At 45.7% G+C, this 17309-nt stretch overlaps 1 protein-coding gene across 3 annotated transcripts in view; it reads left to right on the forward strand.

The window, feature by feature from the left end:
* MANBA (mannosidase beta) overlaps nucleotides 1–15668 on the forward strand; it is a 120724-nt gene extending 105056 nt beyond the window's left edge. Inside the window, exons 14-18 of one of the 3 annotated variants that reach the window (XM_044766393.2) lie at nucleotides 7922–8066; nucleotides 10760–10902; nucleotides 11751–12008; nucleotides 12393–12622; nucleotides 14546–15668. In XM_044766393.2, coding sequence (XP_044622328.2) covers nucleotides 7922–8066; nucleotides 10760–10902; nucleotides 11751–12008; nucleotides 12393–12622; nucleotides 14546–14588 — 819 coding nt within the window. In that variant the 3' untranslated portion in view covers nucleotides 14589–15668. Of the gene's footprint in view, nucleotides 1–7921; nucleotides 8067–10759; nucleotides 10903–11750; nucleotides 12009–12392; nucleotides 12623–13196; nucleotides 13410–14545 lie in introns of those variants that run through there. The other 2 variants (XM_044766392.2, XM_044766394.2) reach the window with 2 other exon arrangements.
* The last annotated feature ends 1641 nt before the right edge of the window (nucleotides 15669–17309 follow it).

A 17309-nucleotide genomic window follows, 5' to 3' on the forward strand; every position in this document is an offset into this window, starting at 1 on the left:
TAAAACCCAATGAATTGTAAACTCTGAAAGGGTGAGTTGTATGGTGTGCATTATATCTCAGTTCTTACGTCAGTATAGGGTTAAGTAAATAAAGTATATAGACCATCCTCTGTCAGGATAACTCAGTTGTGTGGCTTCTCCTGGTTCCAGGGTCGGGCTGTGATTCTGGGCAGGCAGCCCAGCTCCAGCTCTGTCTCTCTGGAGGATGGGGAGGATGTGTTTTGTGGACAGCCAGTGGCCTCCACCCCAGCGACAAAGCTGGAACTGCAACCTGTGTCTTGCTGCCCAGTCTGGTTTCTCCTTACCTACCTTCTGTTTCTCTAGGGAGGCTGATTTCATAAGTGTCACCAAGCAAGCTGCTGAAAATAGGCATACTTTTGAAACTAGAATAAGGTTTGTCTGCTAACAGTGGGACTGAGTAGCCTAGGAAATGACTAAGCGTTTAATCCCTCTTACATGTAAAGATTGCCCTCTGTAGGGAAGGATGCGTGAGTGTATAAATATAGGTACAGTTTTTAAAGGGAGAGAGGCGGTTCCTGAGGTTTTCCAGGGAACTAAAGTGTCCTTCATTCTCCCTGACTGGCAACCACTGGTCTGGTAAACCCAGACCCACGTCAGTGGCATGGCACTGTCTGTCTGTGGAGTGCACTGCACCGTGCTGGAGCCTGGAGCACTTGAGAGTCTTGGTTATCCTCCTTCACACTGAGTTCAGGTAGGATAGGCTACTAGTTAGAGCTTGCCTAATGCTCTTTCCTTTCGTTGCTGGCAAGTGTTAGGAGTCCTGTTTGCATTCAAAAAATTTTTTAAGTTTAAAAATTCTAAAGGGTTATTAATATTTACAAATTAGACCAGAGAAGATAAATTATAGCAAGGAAATGGTTAGAATAGATATGCAGAAATAAATATATCTTGCAGGTGGTTCTGATAATTGAAATAGCTTAGGGACAGAAAACTCAAATGTTTGTAGGGGCCAAGTAAGGGGCCAATTTACATGGGTGAGAGTAGGACTATTGGGAATTGTGACAAAACGGAGCATAGAGGCCCTGACTTCAGACATTAGACGATGTCAACAAGAAGCAAAAGACAGCCACTGTGTGGGCCAGTTAACCCGTGTGGGTCTGAGTTCAGCCTGGAGGCCACCAGTTTATTGCAGCCTCTTGACTGGAATCTAGTATAGCAATGTGCACCAGGGCCTTTAAAATTTGTCATGTGTTATTACCAAATGAGACAACGCAAGAAGTGAAGAAATTAATTTGAACATAAAATGTTTTTAGCTCTTGTATTTAAAGAAATAAGCTAGAAACCAAATGCCTAATAATTGGAGAATGATTGATCAAGCTATAGTATAACTATATCACCATTTAAAGCACGGAGATATATAGAAAGTGCCAGCGCGTGGAAATGTACATTCAGTCATGCGCTGTGTGTTGATGTTTCGGTCAAGGACAGACCATATATACAACAGTGGTCCCGTAAGATTATAATGAAGCTGAAACAGTCCTATCACCTAGTGACGTCATAGCCACGGTAACGTCGTAGCGTAGCAGTGTTTGTGGTGATGCTGTGGAAACAAACTGCTGCCCTGCCAGTCGTATCAAAGTATAGCACGTACAGTTATGTACAGCGCATGATATTTGATAGTGATGATAAATGATTATGTGACTGGTTTATGTATTTATTATACTATACTTTTTATTGTTATTAGAGTGCACCTTTTCTACTTACAAAAAAAAAGTTCACTGTAAAACAGCGTGCTGTCACGTCAGCAGCCTCATACATCCCGTGTCTCTTGATTGCATCATTTTCTCTTGTGCTTGATTTGATCTTGTGTTGTTTTGTTCATCGTGGCCCCTAACCATACAAAATCCACTGCTAATGTTGCCAGTAAGAGGCCACATTGAGTGATTGACCTGGAAACAAAATTAAAAGTGATTAAGGGCTATGAAGGTGGAAAATCAGTGATGGTTATTGCTCACCAGTCAGGTATGTCACATTCCACCGTAGCTATGATCCTAAAGAACAAGAGCAAAGTGACAGAAGCTGTTAAAGGATCTGCTGCATTGATGTCAATGAGACTAAGAAAAATTTGCGAAGGGCCCATATCAGACATGGAGAAACTTCTAATGACCTGGATTGAAGACCAGACACAGAAGGGTATCCCTCTCAACACCATGACGATCATGCCAAAGCAAAAAGTTTGTTTGTGATGTTGAAAGAAAGGCCTGGACTTGACTACCATGTTGAATTTACTGCTAGCCCTGGGTGGTTTAAACGATTCAAGAATCGTTATTCATTACATGATGTGAAAGTGAGAGTTGAGTCTGCGAGTGCTGATGCGAAGGCAGCTGGAGAATTTTTGGAAACTCTAGATAAGCTGATTGTGGAGGAGAATTGCTTGCCAGAGCAAATATTCAATATGGATGAAACTTCCCTGTTCTGAAAACAGATGTCTGAAAGGACTTTCATCCATAAGGAGGCCAAGACAATGCCAGGTTTCAAGGCTTCTAAGGACAGGATAACAGTCCTGCTTGTGAGGCAGTGTCAAAGGGTACAAACAAACCCTTTGTGATCTGGCACAGAGAGAACCCCAGGGCCTTCAAACACATCAGTAAGCTCACACTGCCAGTGCACTTCAGGATCAATAAGAAGTCATAGATGACCCAGCTCCTCTTCCAAGATGCCCTCTGACATTGCTATGGAGAAAGGATAAGTTTTGTTTAGAGAAAAACATAACTTTCAGGATTTTTCTTATTATTGATAACACTGCTGGACAGATTTCCTTTATTGGTGATCTTCATCCCAATATCAGAGTGGTGTTTCTCCCTCCAACACCACCTCTGTGATCCAACCAGTGGATCCAGGAGTTAGAGCAGCTTTTAAGGCCTACTGCCTGAGGAGGACCTTTGCCCAGGCTAATGCTGCAACTGAGGAAGACACAGAGAAGACACTCACGCAATTTTGGAAGGACTACAACATCTGTGATGGCGTCAAGAACCTTGCTTGGGCTGAGGGTGATGTCACCAGGGAGTGTGTGAATGGTGTCTGGAAGAAGACACTCAAGAGGTTCGTCCATGACTTCCAAGGATTTGCCAAGGATGAGGAGGTTGCAGAAATCAACAAGGCTGTGGTTGAGATGGAAACAACTGTAACTTGAGTGTGGGTGAGGATGATGTTGAGAGCTCCTAGAGTGGCTCCTGAGGATTTGGCCAATGAGGAGTTGTTGGAACTGGAAGAGGAATGCATAGTTGAAGAAGAGGGAAGAGAAAAGGAAACTGCAGGAGAAGAAAAAGAAGAAAAACTCGCAAGAAACTTCACAGTAAAGCGTTTAGCAGAAGCTTTTGCAGACCTCAAAAAGCTTTTTAAAAAGTTTGAAAACATAGACCCCAACACCAAAAGGTTTTCATTAATAGAGAGGGACATTCAAGGTGCATTATCTGCTCACAAGCAAATCTAAGAGGAAAAAACACAAACCGAGCAAACCACATGGACGTGTTTCTGAAAAGAGTGACAGCCCCTCAAGAAGAGCCTCAGGCAGGTCCTTCAGGAGGTGTTCCAGAAGAAGGCATTGTCGTCGTAGGAGATGACGGCTCCGTGCTGTTATTGCCTTTGAAGAACTTCCAGCAGGACAAGATGTAGAGGAGGAAGACAGTGATATTGATTTGATGATCCTGATGCTCTGTAGGCCTAGGCTAATGTGTGTGTTTGTGTCTTTTTTTTTTTGCTTAGGAAGATTTGCCCTGGGCTAACATCTGTTGCCAATCTTGTGAGCTGCTGCCACAGCATGGCCGCTAACAGACAAGTGGTGTAGGTCTGCACCCAGGATCCGAACCTCGGTCACTGAAGCAAAGTGTGCTGAACTTAACCACTAGGCCACTGGGGCTGGCCCATGTGTCTTAGTTTTTATCAGAAAAGCTTAAAAAGTAAAAAAAAATTTTTTTAAATAGAAAAAAGCTTATAGGGGCCAGCCCCATGGCTGAGTGGTTAAGTTTGTGCCCTCTGCTTTGGCGGCCCAGGGTTTTGCTGGTTCAGATCCTGGGCACGGACACGGCACTGCTCATCAGGCCATGTTGAGGTGGCGTCCCATATGCCACAACTAGAAGGACCCACAACTAAAATATACAACTATATACTGGGGGGATTTGGGGAGAAGAAACAGAAAAAAAAGAAGATTGACAACAGTTGTTAGTTTAGGTGCCAATCCTTAAAAAAAAAAGGAAAAGAAAAAAAGCTTATAGAATAAGGATGTAGAGAAGGAAAATATTTTTGTTTATTACAAGAGAGCCAAAAAGTTAAAAAAATTAAAACGTTTATAAAGTGAAAAATTTACAATAAGCTAAGGTAATTTATTATTGAAGAAAGAAAATTTTTTCAATAAATTTAGTGTAGCCTAGTGGACAGTGTGGATAAAGCCTAAGTAGTGTCCCGTGATGTCCTGGGCCTTCACGTCACTCCCCACTCACTCACTGACACCTAGAGCAGCTTCCACTCCTGCAAGCTCCATTCGTGCTAAGTGCCCGATACAGGTGTGCCATTTTTTATCTTTTCTGCCATGTTTTTGCTGTACTTTTTCTGTTCAGATATGTTAGACACACAAACGCTTGCCGTTGTGTTACAGCTGCCTGCAGTGTTCAGTCCACAGCATGCTGCACAGGCTGCACCAGGTAGTGACGTGTAGGAGGCCACGCTGCCAGGTTTGTGTAGGTGCACTCTGTGACGTTTGCACACAGCGAAATTGCCTAGCGATGCGTTTCTCAGAACGTGTCCCCATCATTAAGCAATGCATGATTGTATGTGAAAATTAAGTGGGAGTGGAATACAAAATTATAAATGTATATGAGTTACAGTTTATGTTAATAAAGGGTTAGAGAAGGATTTGGGGAGATGTAAATAATTTGACATTCATCAGATTTTTTTTCCCTGATAAGAAGCTTAAGTTCACCATGAAGAAAAAGAAACTACCTCTCCCAAGGCCATCAGTAAAGTATCTAGTTGTCCGTGGATCAGCTCAGCTAAGCAGGAGAATAGCTATTTCCGTAGGTGAGGGCTTTGCTAAGCACGGGCATAGCTGTTAGCATGGGCGAGGGCTTTGTCCCACACGTTTTCATCTTGTCTGAAAGAGAAGTCTCAGTTTCCTGCTCTGGGATACACTGGCGTTTTGTTCCCACTTCAGCATTGACTTTTACTTTTTCCCTATTCACTCTGCTTTATAAATCTAGATCCAAGGACAGTACTTCCCAGTCCCAAACTTCTTGAGTGACACCCTCCTTCTTTGTGACGCTGATCCAAGCCCCTGGGGGTCATATGAGAATGTTGCAGGTTCTCTGGCTTCTTTGGTGTATCAGGAGTGGCGCAGGCTGTGCGGACACTTCAGATCCTGGGAGCCCCAGAGGTGTGGACTGGCACCCAAACGGTGGTGCCGTTGGAAGCCTGTGCTCTGCCTGGGCCAGCAGCTTCTGGAGTGTCTGGTGACTGGAATCCCTCTCCCGCTGTTGTCGCCCATCGGGACAATGAGGACTTCCTCAGTTTCTCCTCTCGTGCTCCCTCACACACAGTCCGTAAAGCAATGGCTGGTTTGTCAGGAATTTCGAGATGAGAACAGAGATTTCCTGTCACTCAGGGCCTCGGGTGTGTGTGCTTCAGGGGCCAGGACTGTGGCTCGCTTGACCTCGTGCCCGTGGCTCAGTTTTAGCTTGGTTGGTGGGGGCATTATTTGGAGGCTCATGGTGATTGAAGCGGGTTCAGATATTATCAGATCTTTTAAACGTATATAAAAGTTACTTTCCATGCTGATGTGAGGTAAAAATCTCTAGCGGGCATGGATTGATAATTGGTGCTGCCCTCGGATCTGTTTCTGCTGAGATTTCGCTTCATCTTCACTGAACTTTCTAGAAGTTACTCCACTACACTGACTTTGTACAATAACTCAACAAACATGTGAATGCTTACTCAAGGGACTTAATTTCTCTCTGCCTACCTATCCAGGTCTAGAAGTAGATACATCTCTTTCTTTTTTTGTTTACTTCAGGCAAGACTGGTATTTTTACAAGGAGCTTGCCTAGAGACCCTGAGTCTAATTGCATATTAGCGTGAATGACTTGGATTAAAGCTCTTGGGTCTGTTTTTCTATTTCATTCCCTGACTTAGGGTTAGACTAATAGATTCCGACTGTGCCCTGTAGTCATTGTGAGTGGGCCCCGGTGCCGCCCTGGTTGTGAGATCCTTACTTCCCTTAGTGTGTCTACGCCTGCTGTCCTCACTGTGGTCCCGGTGGCCTGGTTCCTAAATAGAAGGGCATTCTTGGTCTGCTCACAGCTGTCACCTCTTGCCTGGAAGATGGTAATAGTTTTCTATGGTCTCCTAAATCCACCTAACGCCCTGCATCTATTTTCCTTTCAGTAGTCACAGTTGTCTTTTAGAAATGCAAACCTGATCACTTCACCCTTTACCTTATAAGCTCTTGGTGACTTCCATTTGCCTTTGGGCGCACACCAAAACCTCCCCAGGTCTGGGCCCCCGTCTCCCCAGCCTCCCTTCCATTGCTCCCGGCTTTCTGTGCTCAGGCCACCTTTCTGTGCTGCATTTCTTCCCTCTGCCTTCTCCTCTTGCCACATATTGTCCTTTCTGCCGCGAGGTTCTGCGCTCTCTCCTTTTCCCTTTCCTCTTCTTTGAGAGGCCAATCCTCACCCCTCAGCTGGACTCATTTCCCCTACTATCCAAGCTCCTAAGATTGCACACCTCCCCTTCTCAGCACTTATTTCTGTGAAAAGTTTATGTGTATCTCTGCGATTCTTTCCTTAAGGCCTGTCTTCTCCACAGCCAATAAGCTCCACGATGGTGGGCTCTGTCTTTTTTGCTGGAAGAGGGGCTTACCATTTCCGGCAGGCAACACATACTCTAGATGCTTATTGAACACTTATTGAGTGAACATGATTTCTTCTTGCTTCTCCCTTCTGGAATTTTATGGCTCTGCCTCATGTGAGCCGTAACTTCCTCTGTCTAAAGGTTCTGCTTTTATCTGAGCTTTTTCAGCTTTCTAGGAAGGCATCTGGGCTTAGTCTTCTAGTGGCCATATATGCATCCTTCTTTTTCTTCCTCTGAAGATCCAGGCCCTACTCTAAGGCCATCCTTTTCTCTGACAGGAATCCCTGCAGCTCTGACCGTCTCTCCAGGTTCTCCTTGGTGACCCGTTCATGAGCCCCTCCTCACTACAACCCCAAGCTAAGAGCACGTGACACCCACAGTGTCAGCAACAGCAGCCATAAAAGAGAGACTTTTCAGTGACGATGACGGTAATTAAGCATCCTGCATGAGGCTCTTTAGTGCCTCTTAAACAAGAAGTAAATCCACTCGTCCCATTGCTACAGTTTACCAGCCGTTCTGCTATAATGGAAGAATGGCGTTCATGAGAAATTTTACATTATCAAAAGTTGTGATATAAAAACGATTGCCTAGAAAAAAGGTGTTACGGATTGGACAGTATCAGACTCAGAATAGTTATTTTTCCTATAGCATTTTTTTCTAATAATACTCCTTTTAAAACAGCAATGAGTGTGTTAGTGTTGCTGCAGACAACTTGGCGTTTGGCTACAGGCAGCGTTTGCTCTGGGATGGTAGTCTTTGTTTTCCATCATTGCCTGCAAATCTTAGCAAAGAAGCTTTACACTGTCCTGTTTCCTTGATCACCCAGTGTCATAATACATCAATCACTGAGCTTCCCAAACAGAACAGCTGGTATAGACACAGCTTCTCTTATGCCAAGGGGCTAGTTCTGGATCTGGTATAATAATGGCATATAGAAAGCTAATAAAATTCCCTAATTTATCCAGTTTGCTTAAATAAGAACTCAGGCCTTTGCTCTTCTCTGATCTGGATAGCTACATCACACAGTAATACCTGCGTTTTGCTGTTTTCCCGGAATCAGGTGATGCAGGCCCAGTGTGTCAAAACACAGACGGAGTTCTACCGTCGCAGCCGCAGCCAGGTGGTGCAAGGAGAGGGCCACACCATGGGGGCGCTGTACTGGCAGCTGAATGACATCTGGCAGGCTCCCTCCTGGGCTTCCCTAGGTGAGTGTTGCGGCGTTCTCTGAGAGAAAGCACTTCCTGCGAGGAGAAGCCCTGAGACAGCACGGAGCCCCAGGGCCCAGAGGAGCCAAAGCAGAACTCCAGCTGTGAGCCGCAGCCGCCCCACCCGCCTTCACAGTCCTTCCAGGAGCCTTGGAGGCAGCCTCCTTATGAATTCTGTGCTGTGCAATGTCACAGCAGCAGGCTAACGAAGGGTAGATTCATGCATGATGATCTCAGCCGCATGTCTTACTATTATTGCTCAGAATTTTGAATTTATTTAAGAGGAATTTCTGGGGCAAAAGGAGCATTTACTTAAGCATCTCTTCTTCTGTTTAGGAGAATTCAGCCAAATGGAAGGTTGGCCCAGCTAAGTATTAAAATGTCCGTTTCTCTGGCTCCCCTTCAAGTCCATAAGGTCATCTTTCTTGGATGGGGGAGAGAGGGCAGAGTTAGTTGAGTGAGAAATCCAGGTAGCAAGGCTTACCAGTTGAACCAGTTTGGCTAGCCACAGGTGAGATGACTGGCATGGTACTTACAGTTTGAATTAGTCTGTTTTGGTACATTAAAAAACATTAAGGAGTAAGAAGGAATCTCTGGCCTTCACTAGAGGTGATTTGAAGCAAAGTTCAGATAATAATATAAGCAAAAGTTTTGGGTCAAAAGTGATGTAAGGCCATAAAGTAAAAACGCCGTTTTCCTGAGTGAGGCTCTTACACCGGCTGTGAATGCGAGTCCCGAGGAGTTCTCCCCGTGCACTGTGCTTAGAGCTGGAGTTTTGGTCAAGTTTCTCTGAGAAAACTCTTTATCGACCCCATCCGGATAAGAGGGTATTGATGAGGATCAGGGTAGACTGTGGGAGTAGCTTTTCTGGGATGCTGAAAACTGGGCAGAGGCGCTTGGACCCTGACCCCGCGTCTGTCTGCGGATGAGGTGTGGATTTCTGAGTTTGGTTCAAGAAGTGGGAGAGCCCAGTTTCTGTAATTCTCCCCTTGAAGGACCGTATACAGACCATTTGAACGAGTTCTTCAGAAGGAGTGGGTGAACCCCAGCGCAAGAGTGTGATAGCACAGCAAGAATTTGCTGTTTTCTAAACTGAAGCAGGACAGTGCCTCCATGGAGAGGTCACTGTCTCCTTGGACCTGTTAGACACAACGGTGCCAGGGAGAAGCTGTGACAAGTTATGCTGCATCTGCTCCTTCTCTGGGCAGCCTCATGGCCCCTGTTGAATTCTGCTTCATCAGCTCAATCGCTCTGGTGCTTACAGCCTGTTCAGGTGAGGGTGGGGAGATATGTGTCCCCTCTTCTCAGCCGAAATGGTGATACCTTAAAGGGATCAGTAGCTACTTGGAATCTATAGATTCTTATATATTTCTTTTTTAAAAAGTTAGTCTTAGTTATAGTTATAATTTTGCAAGTACAAAAATCCACCTGGGAGTTTTGCTTGGCTCATAAACTTGGACCCTTACAGAGCTAATGGCAAAGCCAGAAGTCACAGAGCATTCTTAGCCGGTTATGTGGAGGATTATGTTGGCATCCAGACCATGTCACTGATTAGTAGCTAGGGTATGTGTCATTGAGGCCTTTTGCCTCAATTCCCGTTCTCCTGAGTTCACTTCCTGTTTATGGCCTTGATCGCTGGATCCACACATTTGAAGCCTTTCCGTGGTAATGGATATGACATGACACGTGAGAGTATGTAGGGGACTTACCTCAGGTCTGAGCCATCTTCCCTTTATGAGAAAACTTTCCAAATGGAAGTTCTACTTCATTTTATAGATCTAAGAAGAAAGGCCTCTCCCCACCCTTCTCTGCATCATTGTTTTTAGGGGGAAATACTAGGAGTTGGGATTGAAGTGCTGAGAGTTGAAATTTTGCAAGACCTACAGAAATCATTTCTATCTGAACTTCAAAAGCCCGCTTCTCCCTCTCACGGCTACCCTGCGAGTTCTGAAGCTGGCGTGCACTCTTGCTTGGAACTTGTTCAGTGACGCAGTGCTTTTTGGGCAAGGATCTGCTTTCAAAAATAGAGGCATGTTGAAATTTTTTTTAATTTATGGGTTTAGCATACTAGACATGCCAGCAGGGCACAGAATTCTCCAGGACACTGCTAATTGTGTTGAGGAACTGTCGTGAATTGTCATCAGTTTGGCTGTTCTCCAGTCTGCCTTTGCCAGCCGTGTTTGTGACGGTGGTGGTTTTGTTTTGCTCAGAGGATTTTGTGCCTATGGGACAGGAGACTTATAAGAGTTATTTCTAAATAACTCTTATAGATGAATATTTGTAACAGGTGTGCGCTGCCAGTGCTCCTGCTTTCTTTTTCTATGTGTATGTAGTCAACAGGAACCTTGGTGCCTTGAGCTCCCAGAGCAGAGCTGCGTGTGCGGGTGTGCTGGTTGGAAGGCAGTCTGAGTTCCACCTACTGCCTGCGGCCTGTGCCACTGAACTCCAGTGCCGCTGTTCCCTCCTTTGTAGAGTGGGGTGTGAATACTTGCTTCACCCAGGTGTTGTGAGGATGACATGAGATACTGTCCGGGATGCTCCTGGCCCTCAGCAAATGTGGGTTCCCACCACTGTTGGCTCCCCTCCTACACTCAGCCCCTACGATCATGCAGAGTCACACACAGCTGGCCCGTGTGGATGCGACTCTGACTGCTTGACCCTGCCCATCTCCTCACTTTCCTGGCTATTTTTAGAGTATGGAGGAAAGTGGAAGATGCTTCATTACTTTGCTCGGCATTTCTTCGCTCCGCTGTTGCCCGTGGGCTTCGAGAATCAAGATGTGTTTTTCATCTATGGCGTGTCAGACCTTCGCTCGGACTGCAACGTGACACTCACTGTAAGCTTCTTGGAGTTTTTTCTGTCTAAGACAGAGGAAGAATTTTAGATTATTTCTTTAGTTATTTGGTTCTATTTCTTTTGGGAAAAAGAAAAGAGAAATTAATTTGTATCAAAATGTTTCTAGTATCTGTATCAGAAAATGGGCTCTCCTTGGAGTCAGAATACCTACATTCACGGTAATACTCTGCCGTTTATTCCGTGACCTGACACCTTAAAGTCTCGGTGATTCAGTGCATTCATCTGTAGAATGTTATCTTCTATCATCAGCCTGTCTTCTTAAAAGATTTCAATGAGCAGTGAATAAAATAATTAGATGAAAGCGAGTAATTAGCTATAAGGTGCCACTTAAATGTAAAGTTATTTATGATCATGAGAACTTGGAGATAGCCTAACTTTATAAAAAGAAATTGTTAAAAGTGGTAAGTTAAAGTGGAAATCAGTACAATTATTCTGAGTGGGCGTGTGGAAAATAGCCTCGTATTTAAAACAAAGCCAGGTAGAGAGAGGGGGGAAACTGCAGTCTGGGGGCTGCTCTTTGGAGCACACTGAAAATAGCTCATTTGACGGAATAATGCCAGCGCGCCAGGTCCCGTGCCGTCCACGGATTCTGTTATTTCTTCCTTGCAACAGCTTGGACGTTAGCGCTGTGGTTATTCTGCTTTTACATGTGAAGAGACGGGGCCTGGGACGTGGAGTGACTGATCACTAGTGCTTGGTGGGGCTGGGTTCAACCAGCTTCCTCCATCTCCAAACCAGGTCTGCGATTCTGACCTCCGTCTATTATTACTACCGCTCTTCTCGAAATACACAGTCACCAAGCATGTTTGGTTCCGCCCTGTCCCCCAGGTGAGACTGCACGCGTGGAGTTCCCTGGAGCCTCTGTGCTCGCGCCGCACTAGGCGTCTTGTGATGAAGGCGGGCAAGGCCACTCTCCTCTACGAGGAGCCGGTGCCCAGGCTGCTGAAGACATGTGGGAAGTGCACCCGGCAGCGCTGTGTGGTTTCCTTTCACCTGTCAGCTGCCGGCCAACTCCTGAGCCCCACCAACTACCACTTCCTGTCCTCGCTGAAGGAGGCTGTGGGACTCCACAAGGCACACATCACTGTAAGCACCAGCGGTCTGGGGCCTGTGGCCTGCGGGGCTGTCCTCCTTCTGGGGAAGCACATTGCATCCTGCTTTTTGCACAGTTTCCGCTTGGTAGCGAGTTTACCCAGGACCTGGGGAAGATTAGCCCCTTCCCACTGAAAGCAAAGACCATGATTTTTCTTTCTTTCTTTCTTTTTGCTGACGAAGATTCGCCCTGAGCTAACATCTGTGCCAGTCTTTCTTTATTTTGTATGTGGGTCGCTGCCACAGCATGGCTGATCAGTAGTGTCGGTCCACACCCAGGAGCCAAAACTGGGCTGCCAAAGTGGAGTGCACCGAACTTAACTAATAGGCCACAGGGCTGGCCACTGATCTTTATTTCTAATTTAGTATATGTCAAAGTTTTCAGTTCCTGCCACTCTGCTGTCCCGCCTGCCCTCCGTCGTGGGGCTGGTGCAGTGGAAGGAGAGACTGCGGGGTCATCACCATGAGGGCTCCGCTGTGGTGCCAGGCTCCATCCTGGGGGCTTCACTGCAACGATCTGGTGTGTTGTCCTCCTCGCTGACAAGTGAGGAAACCATTGGGAGAAGTTGCGCAAGGTCCTGCAGCCAGGGAGCATCAGAGCCAGGGAGGTACTCTGATTTTGAGTTTTTAAGTAGAGGCTATTAATTTTCATAATTTTTCCTCTACTCTCTTTGCTTTATGGCTTCAAAGTAGCTTAATGACCAACTCTCTTTATAATTGCCAAGAAAAAAATGGGATGACCAGGATGTGTCGCTGTAAAAATTGTGCTGCTGGAGACGTTGGAATCTGTCCAGTCTGTGGGAACCCTCTCCTTCCTTTTCCTCCTACGCACAGTGATTGAAAATATTTTTCTTGAGAGTTTTATTATCTATTTTTAGTGAATTTTAAATTCGTTTTACACTTTACTTCATGGAGAGGGCTTAAGGGAGAGAATTTTTTACATTTGCTTTAGACGTAATCTTATAAAAAGTCTTAATCCTTGAAAACATATCTTTTCCAATTAATAATGGAATATTCACACAATGAAACCTAAGTTATCTGTTAACAACTGATAGAGAGCAGATATGAAGGAAATGACGAGCATTTACACAGCTTCTTTCCAGAGAAAATAACACTACAGAGCAGACACATTTGTGGTCTTCAGGCAGGATTTCGAGCGCAGTTCTTCTCTTTCCTTCGCAGGCCTTCATGCCTCGGGACGACCGCGGGGGGAGTGAAGGGGGCTGCTTTCCTTGTCCCACCCTCTGTGGATTTCAGTGAGACGTGCCCTTCCTAAAGGGATATGATGATCACAATAACGATAGTTAACATCATTGCTGGCTTAACGTGGGCCTGGCGTATAGGTTGCTCTCCCGAGGGGGATGCTGGGAACGTGTTTCCTCAGTTTCCCTGAAGACAGGGTGCAGGCTCGAGCCCAGTCTGCCCTCGGATATGCGGCGAGAGGGCGTCCAGTCGGAAGAAGCCAGCAGGAGCGAGCCGTGCCGCTGTCCCTCTGGCCTGACCTTGGAGCAGCAGTGGCCTGGCCTCCCCCGCAGCCTTGAAGGCCAGCTGGGCGACGGCTGTAGGGACATCACTGGCACAGCTGGGTGGCATGGTTGGGGAACGTGACATCCACCTTCAAGCCTGAATCTCTCACCCTCTGAGAGCTACCTAATGCAGTTTCTTATGTTTCTTTTCTGCTTCTACTGCAGTAGGTTTTCTTGTTTATAACTCAGAACCCTGCATGCCATCTAAGGCTAAAATTATATACAGTAAAAATTGCCCTTTGAAATTCTTTATGTCACACATAACGTTGCACCTTCAGCATGGCGTGTGTGCATGTGGAGGGATCATGTTTCATGACAGATGCACTGCTTTAAATGCCAGGTCCCGCTCCATGCACCCTCACCCTGAGACGGACTCACGGCCCGCCCGCTGCATCCCAGCCTCGCTGTGGGGTGTGCTCCTCGGCTGGTCAGTGAGGAGACTGTAAACTGCGCTGTCCTTTGCTGACGTCGTGTGACGTCGTGTGGGATTTGCACACGGTGAGAGTGCAGCCCACGTGACTTTACAGTACTGGGCGGCACAGCGGAGCTGTAGTGGGCGAGCTTTTATAAGCACCTGGCAGACTGCTGTTGGGGTCAGCATCTTTCCAGCAGCCTGGAAGGTGAGCTCCGTGGGGGTGCTCTGCAGCCAGCTCCAGGTGTGTCCTTATGCGAACATGTCCCCCTCTGAAGGATTTCCTGAGAAAAACTGTAAAAGATGTAAAGCTTTGAGCTTTTTGTGAAATGATCTCCTTAAATAATTGGAGACTACATATTTCTACACTTGGTTTGAGATTACAGTTTGGTAATTTTCCACAGCCTTAAATAAATTTTCACGTATTTTTTAGTATCTGACAGAGGGCCCGGAGTCTCTGATGTTAGCAGTTGTAGACCCAGAGTTGGAGGAAATGCGTTCCTTGTCAGGCGCCCGGAAGTGTGCTGGCGGCGCTGTGGAGAGAATGGAGAGCTGTGCTCGCATCCTTCACTTCATTGATCTTTTTCTTTCAGGCCGTCATCTCCCAGCGTGGTGACACATTTGTGTTTGATCTAGAAACCTCGGCTGTCGCTCCCTTTGTTTGGCTGGATGTGGGAAGCATTCCCGGGAGATTCAGTGACAATGGCTTCCTCATGACTGGGAAGACGCGGACTGTGTTATTTTACCCTTGGAAACCCACCAGCAAGAGTGAACTGGAGCGATCTTTTCAAGTGACTTCCCTGACCGATATTTACTGAGGGAATCCAGCATGTTTTTTCAGGGGACTCCAGAATAAAGCATTTCCAAGGAACCACCTGGGGCCAATGGCCCCAGGGACAAGTTGAAGCAGCCATGTGGATGGCCTCTCCTGGGAGCGCCTCCAGCGCAGGGTCTCGCCTGCCCACCCCAGGAGGGGAGTCCGCGCGGCTGCAACCGCGGTGGCATCGGGCCCAGGGGAGGGCTGTGAGGGCCCCAGCCTTCCTAGTTAGCTTTGAGAAATACCAAATGATCAAAGTGAAACTGCTCTGTTATTATTTCTGGAGGAAATAGAGGTTTAAATGTCACAGGAGAAGGATTTCTGAGCAGTGGCCATGTTGGTAGTTGTTGCTGGAAAGTGTGGGGGTTTGATGGTTGACATTTGATTACTTTTGGGGTAGGGTTCTTTTTTCATTTATGGATTTTGTTATAAAATATTGTTTTAACAATCAGAAATTCTCTTTTCAAAGGCCATTAGAGTGATTCTCCTTAGAAAAACGAGCTCACATTGAGATGGATGCCACTCTGCGTACTTGGAAGAGCTGGATGTCCTGACAGGTTGTCGCCTGTGGTGATGTACGGGCTTTAGTTGGGGTAAATCCAGCGAGCTCCCAAGTCAGAGGCGGGGAGTTACACCGAGATGTGTTGATCCTGGCAGCAGAGTGGTTTCGCTTTAGCTTGGGTTCAAATAATTTCATTTCTATTGGTTAATTATAAATTGCTATAAAATTGTTTTATTGTGCATTATCATGTCTATAAAATTACATTTATAATGAAGCAAATGGGGCAAAATGTTAACAAGTAGCCAATGTGGGTAAAGGTGTGTAGGAATTTTTTTGTACTGTTTTTACTACTTTGCTGTAAGTTTGAAATTAAATCAAAATTTTAAAGTTACATAAATTGCATTGACAACTTGATATTTCCTCTGTGCTTATTGATCATTCCGGAAACACTCAGTTATGCCCAGCACTGTGCTGGCCGTCAGTTTCCCTTTGGCTCTGGCCAAGTTTTTATTCTACTTGGTAAACTGGGAGAGTTTGAAGAATCTGGCCTAAAATGTTTGCGGGGTTTTCTCTAGGAAGAATTACGTAAGTGGTTACGGAATGGACCAGCACTGAGAATTTGCTTTTTAAAATCAAACCTAATTAGATAATCGTTTTGGTTTTAAACTGAGAAGTTTTAGGTCACGGTCCATTGACTGAAAAGAAAATTAATGTAGACAGTCCAGGCCTGTCCTTTAGTGTCTAAGGGTTTCCTCATTTATGTGTTGAGTTATCTCAATGTCTATGTAAAAGCCTTGTGAAGGACTGCGACTCAGGGTTGTACCTCAGAAGATTCTTGACAAGCAATGTGTGTTTTCTCGTCACTGTTGAAAGTCCTCTCTTACTGAGATGGTGCCGGGGCACAGGGAGCACACACACCCCAGTAACTAGAGTGTTTCCTGCCAGGCACCCTGTGAAGTGGCCTTAGAAGTTGATTTGGCCGGAATTTGCATCCCTATTGTGCCCTTACCAGCTCTGTCACCTTAATCAAGTTATTTAACTTCTGTCTTCAGTTTTCTTGTGGTAAAATGGAAATAATGACACTGAACTTGTGAGTTGGTCTTGAAGAACAAATTAAAAATTTAGCTGAAAGGCTCGGTGCAATGCAGGCACTGAGTAGGGGCGCTGTAAATGAAACACCATCCTGGGGGTGACCATCTTGTCCAAGAGACGGCAGGGCTTCCAGCCACACTTACAGGAGCAGAATCCAGGTTCTGAGGCTTACTGGCTATGTGACCTTGGACAACCACTTGACTTTCTGGACTTCAGTTTTCTCATCTAAAATGGAGATGATGATCTCTAACCTTCAAAGGTAGTTGTGAGGACTAAACAAATAGGGTCTGGGACAGAAGAAATGATGAGCAAATGGTGGTTATGCTGTTTTGACATCATAATCATTATCACCCATTTAGCACATGGAGCAATAGTGAAATGAAGCAAATAGAGGCAAAATTTTTTTTTAAGAGGGGGAAAAAGATATCAGAAAAGAATGAATTTGTAAAGGAAGAAGAAAGTACAGAATAGACAAAAATATATACTGACAACAGTTTATCAAAGGAGAGAAATGTGCTGTATTCACATGATTTCTGTAAGAGAACAGTCATGTCCAGAGTGCTCTCCCGCGGTAGGTGTGGCCCCGCGGGCAGTCGCTTCTGCCATCCCAGTGGGTCGGTTTTGCTGCGTTTGCTGGAGTAGAGTCTGATGCATGTACTCTGGCGCTGGGTTTCTGAGAATGCTTTCTATCAGTAGCTACGTGAGCATTAGTAGAAAGAGTCGGAAGCCCAGGATCAGCGAATTTGCCAGTTTGGCTCCAACACGTACTCAACTTGGACAAGTCACTTAACTCTAAGCCTCAGTTTCCTTATCTTTAAGATGGGTTAATAGTAATTGCTATCTCGTAGGGTTGTGAGGAGTAAATAAGGTAAGGACGTGCATGCCTAGGATGGGAAAACGTGCAGTAAATGCTGGCTTATGATGACCACTCCTCGAAGGGTAAGGC

This window comes from Equus asinus, chromosome 3 (assembly GCF_041296235.1).
Source record: "Equus asinus isolate D_3611 breed Donkey chromosome 3, EquAss-T2T_v2, whole genome shotgun sequence".
Classification (NCBI taxonomy): domain Eukaryota; kingdom Metazoa; phylum Chordata; class Mammalia; order Perissodactyla; family Equidae; genus Equus; species Equus asinus.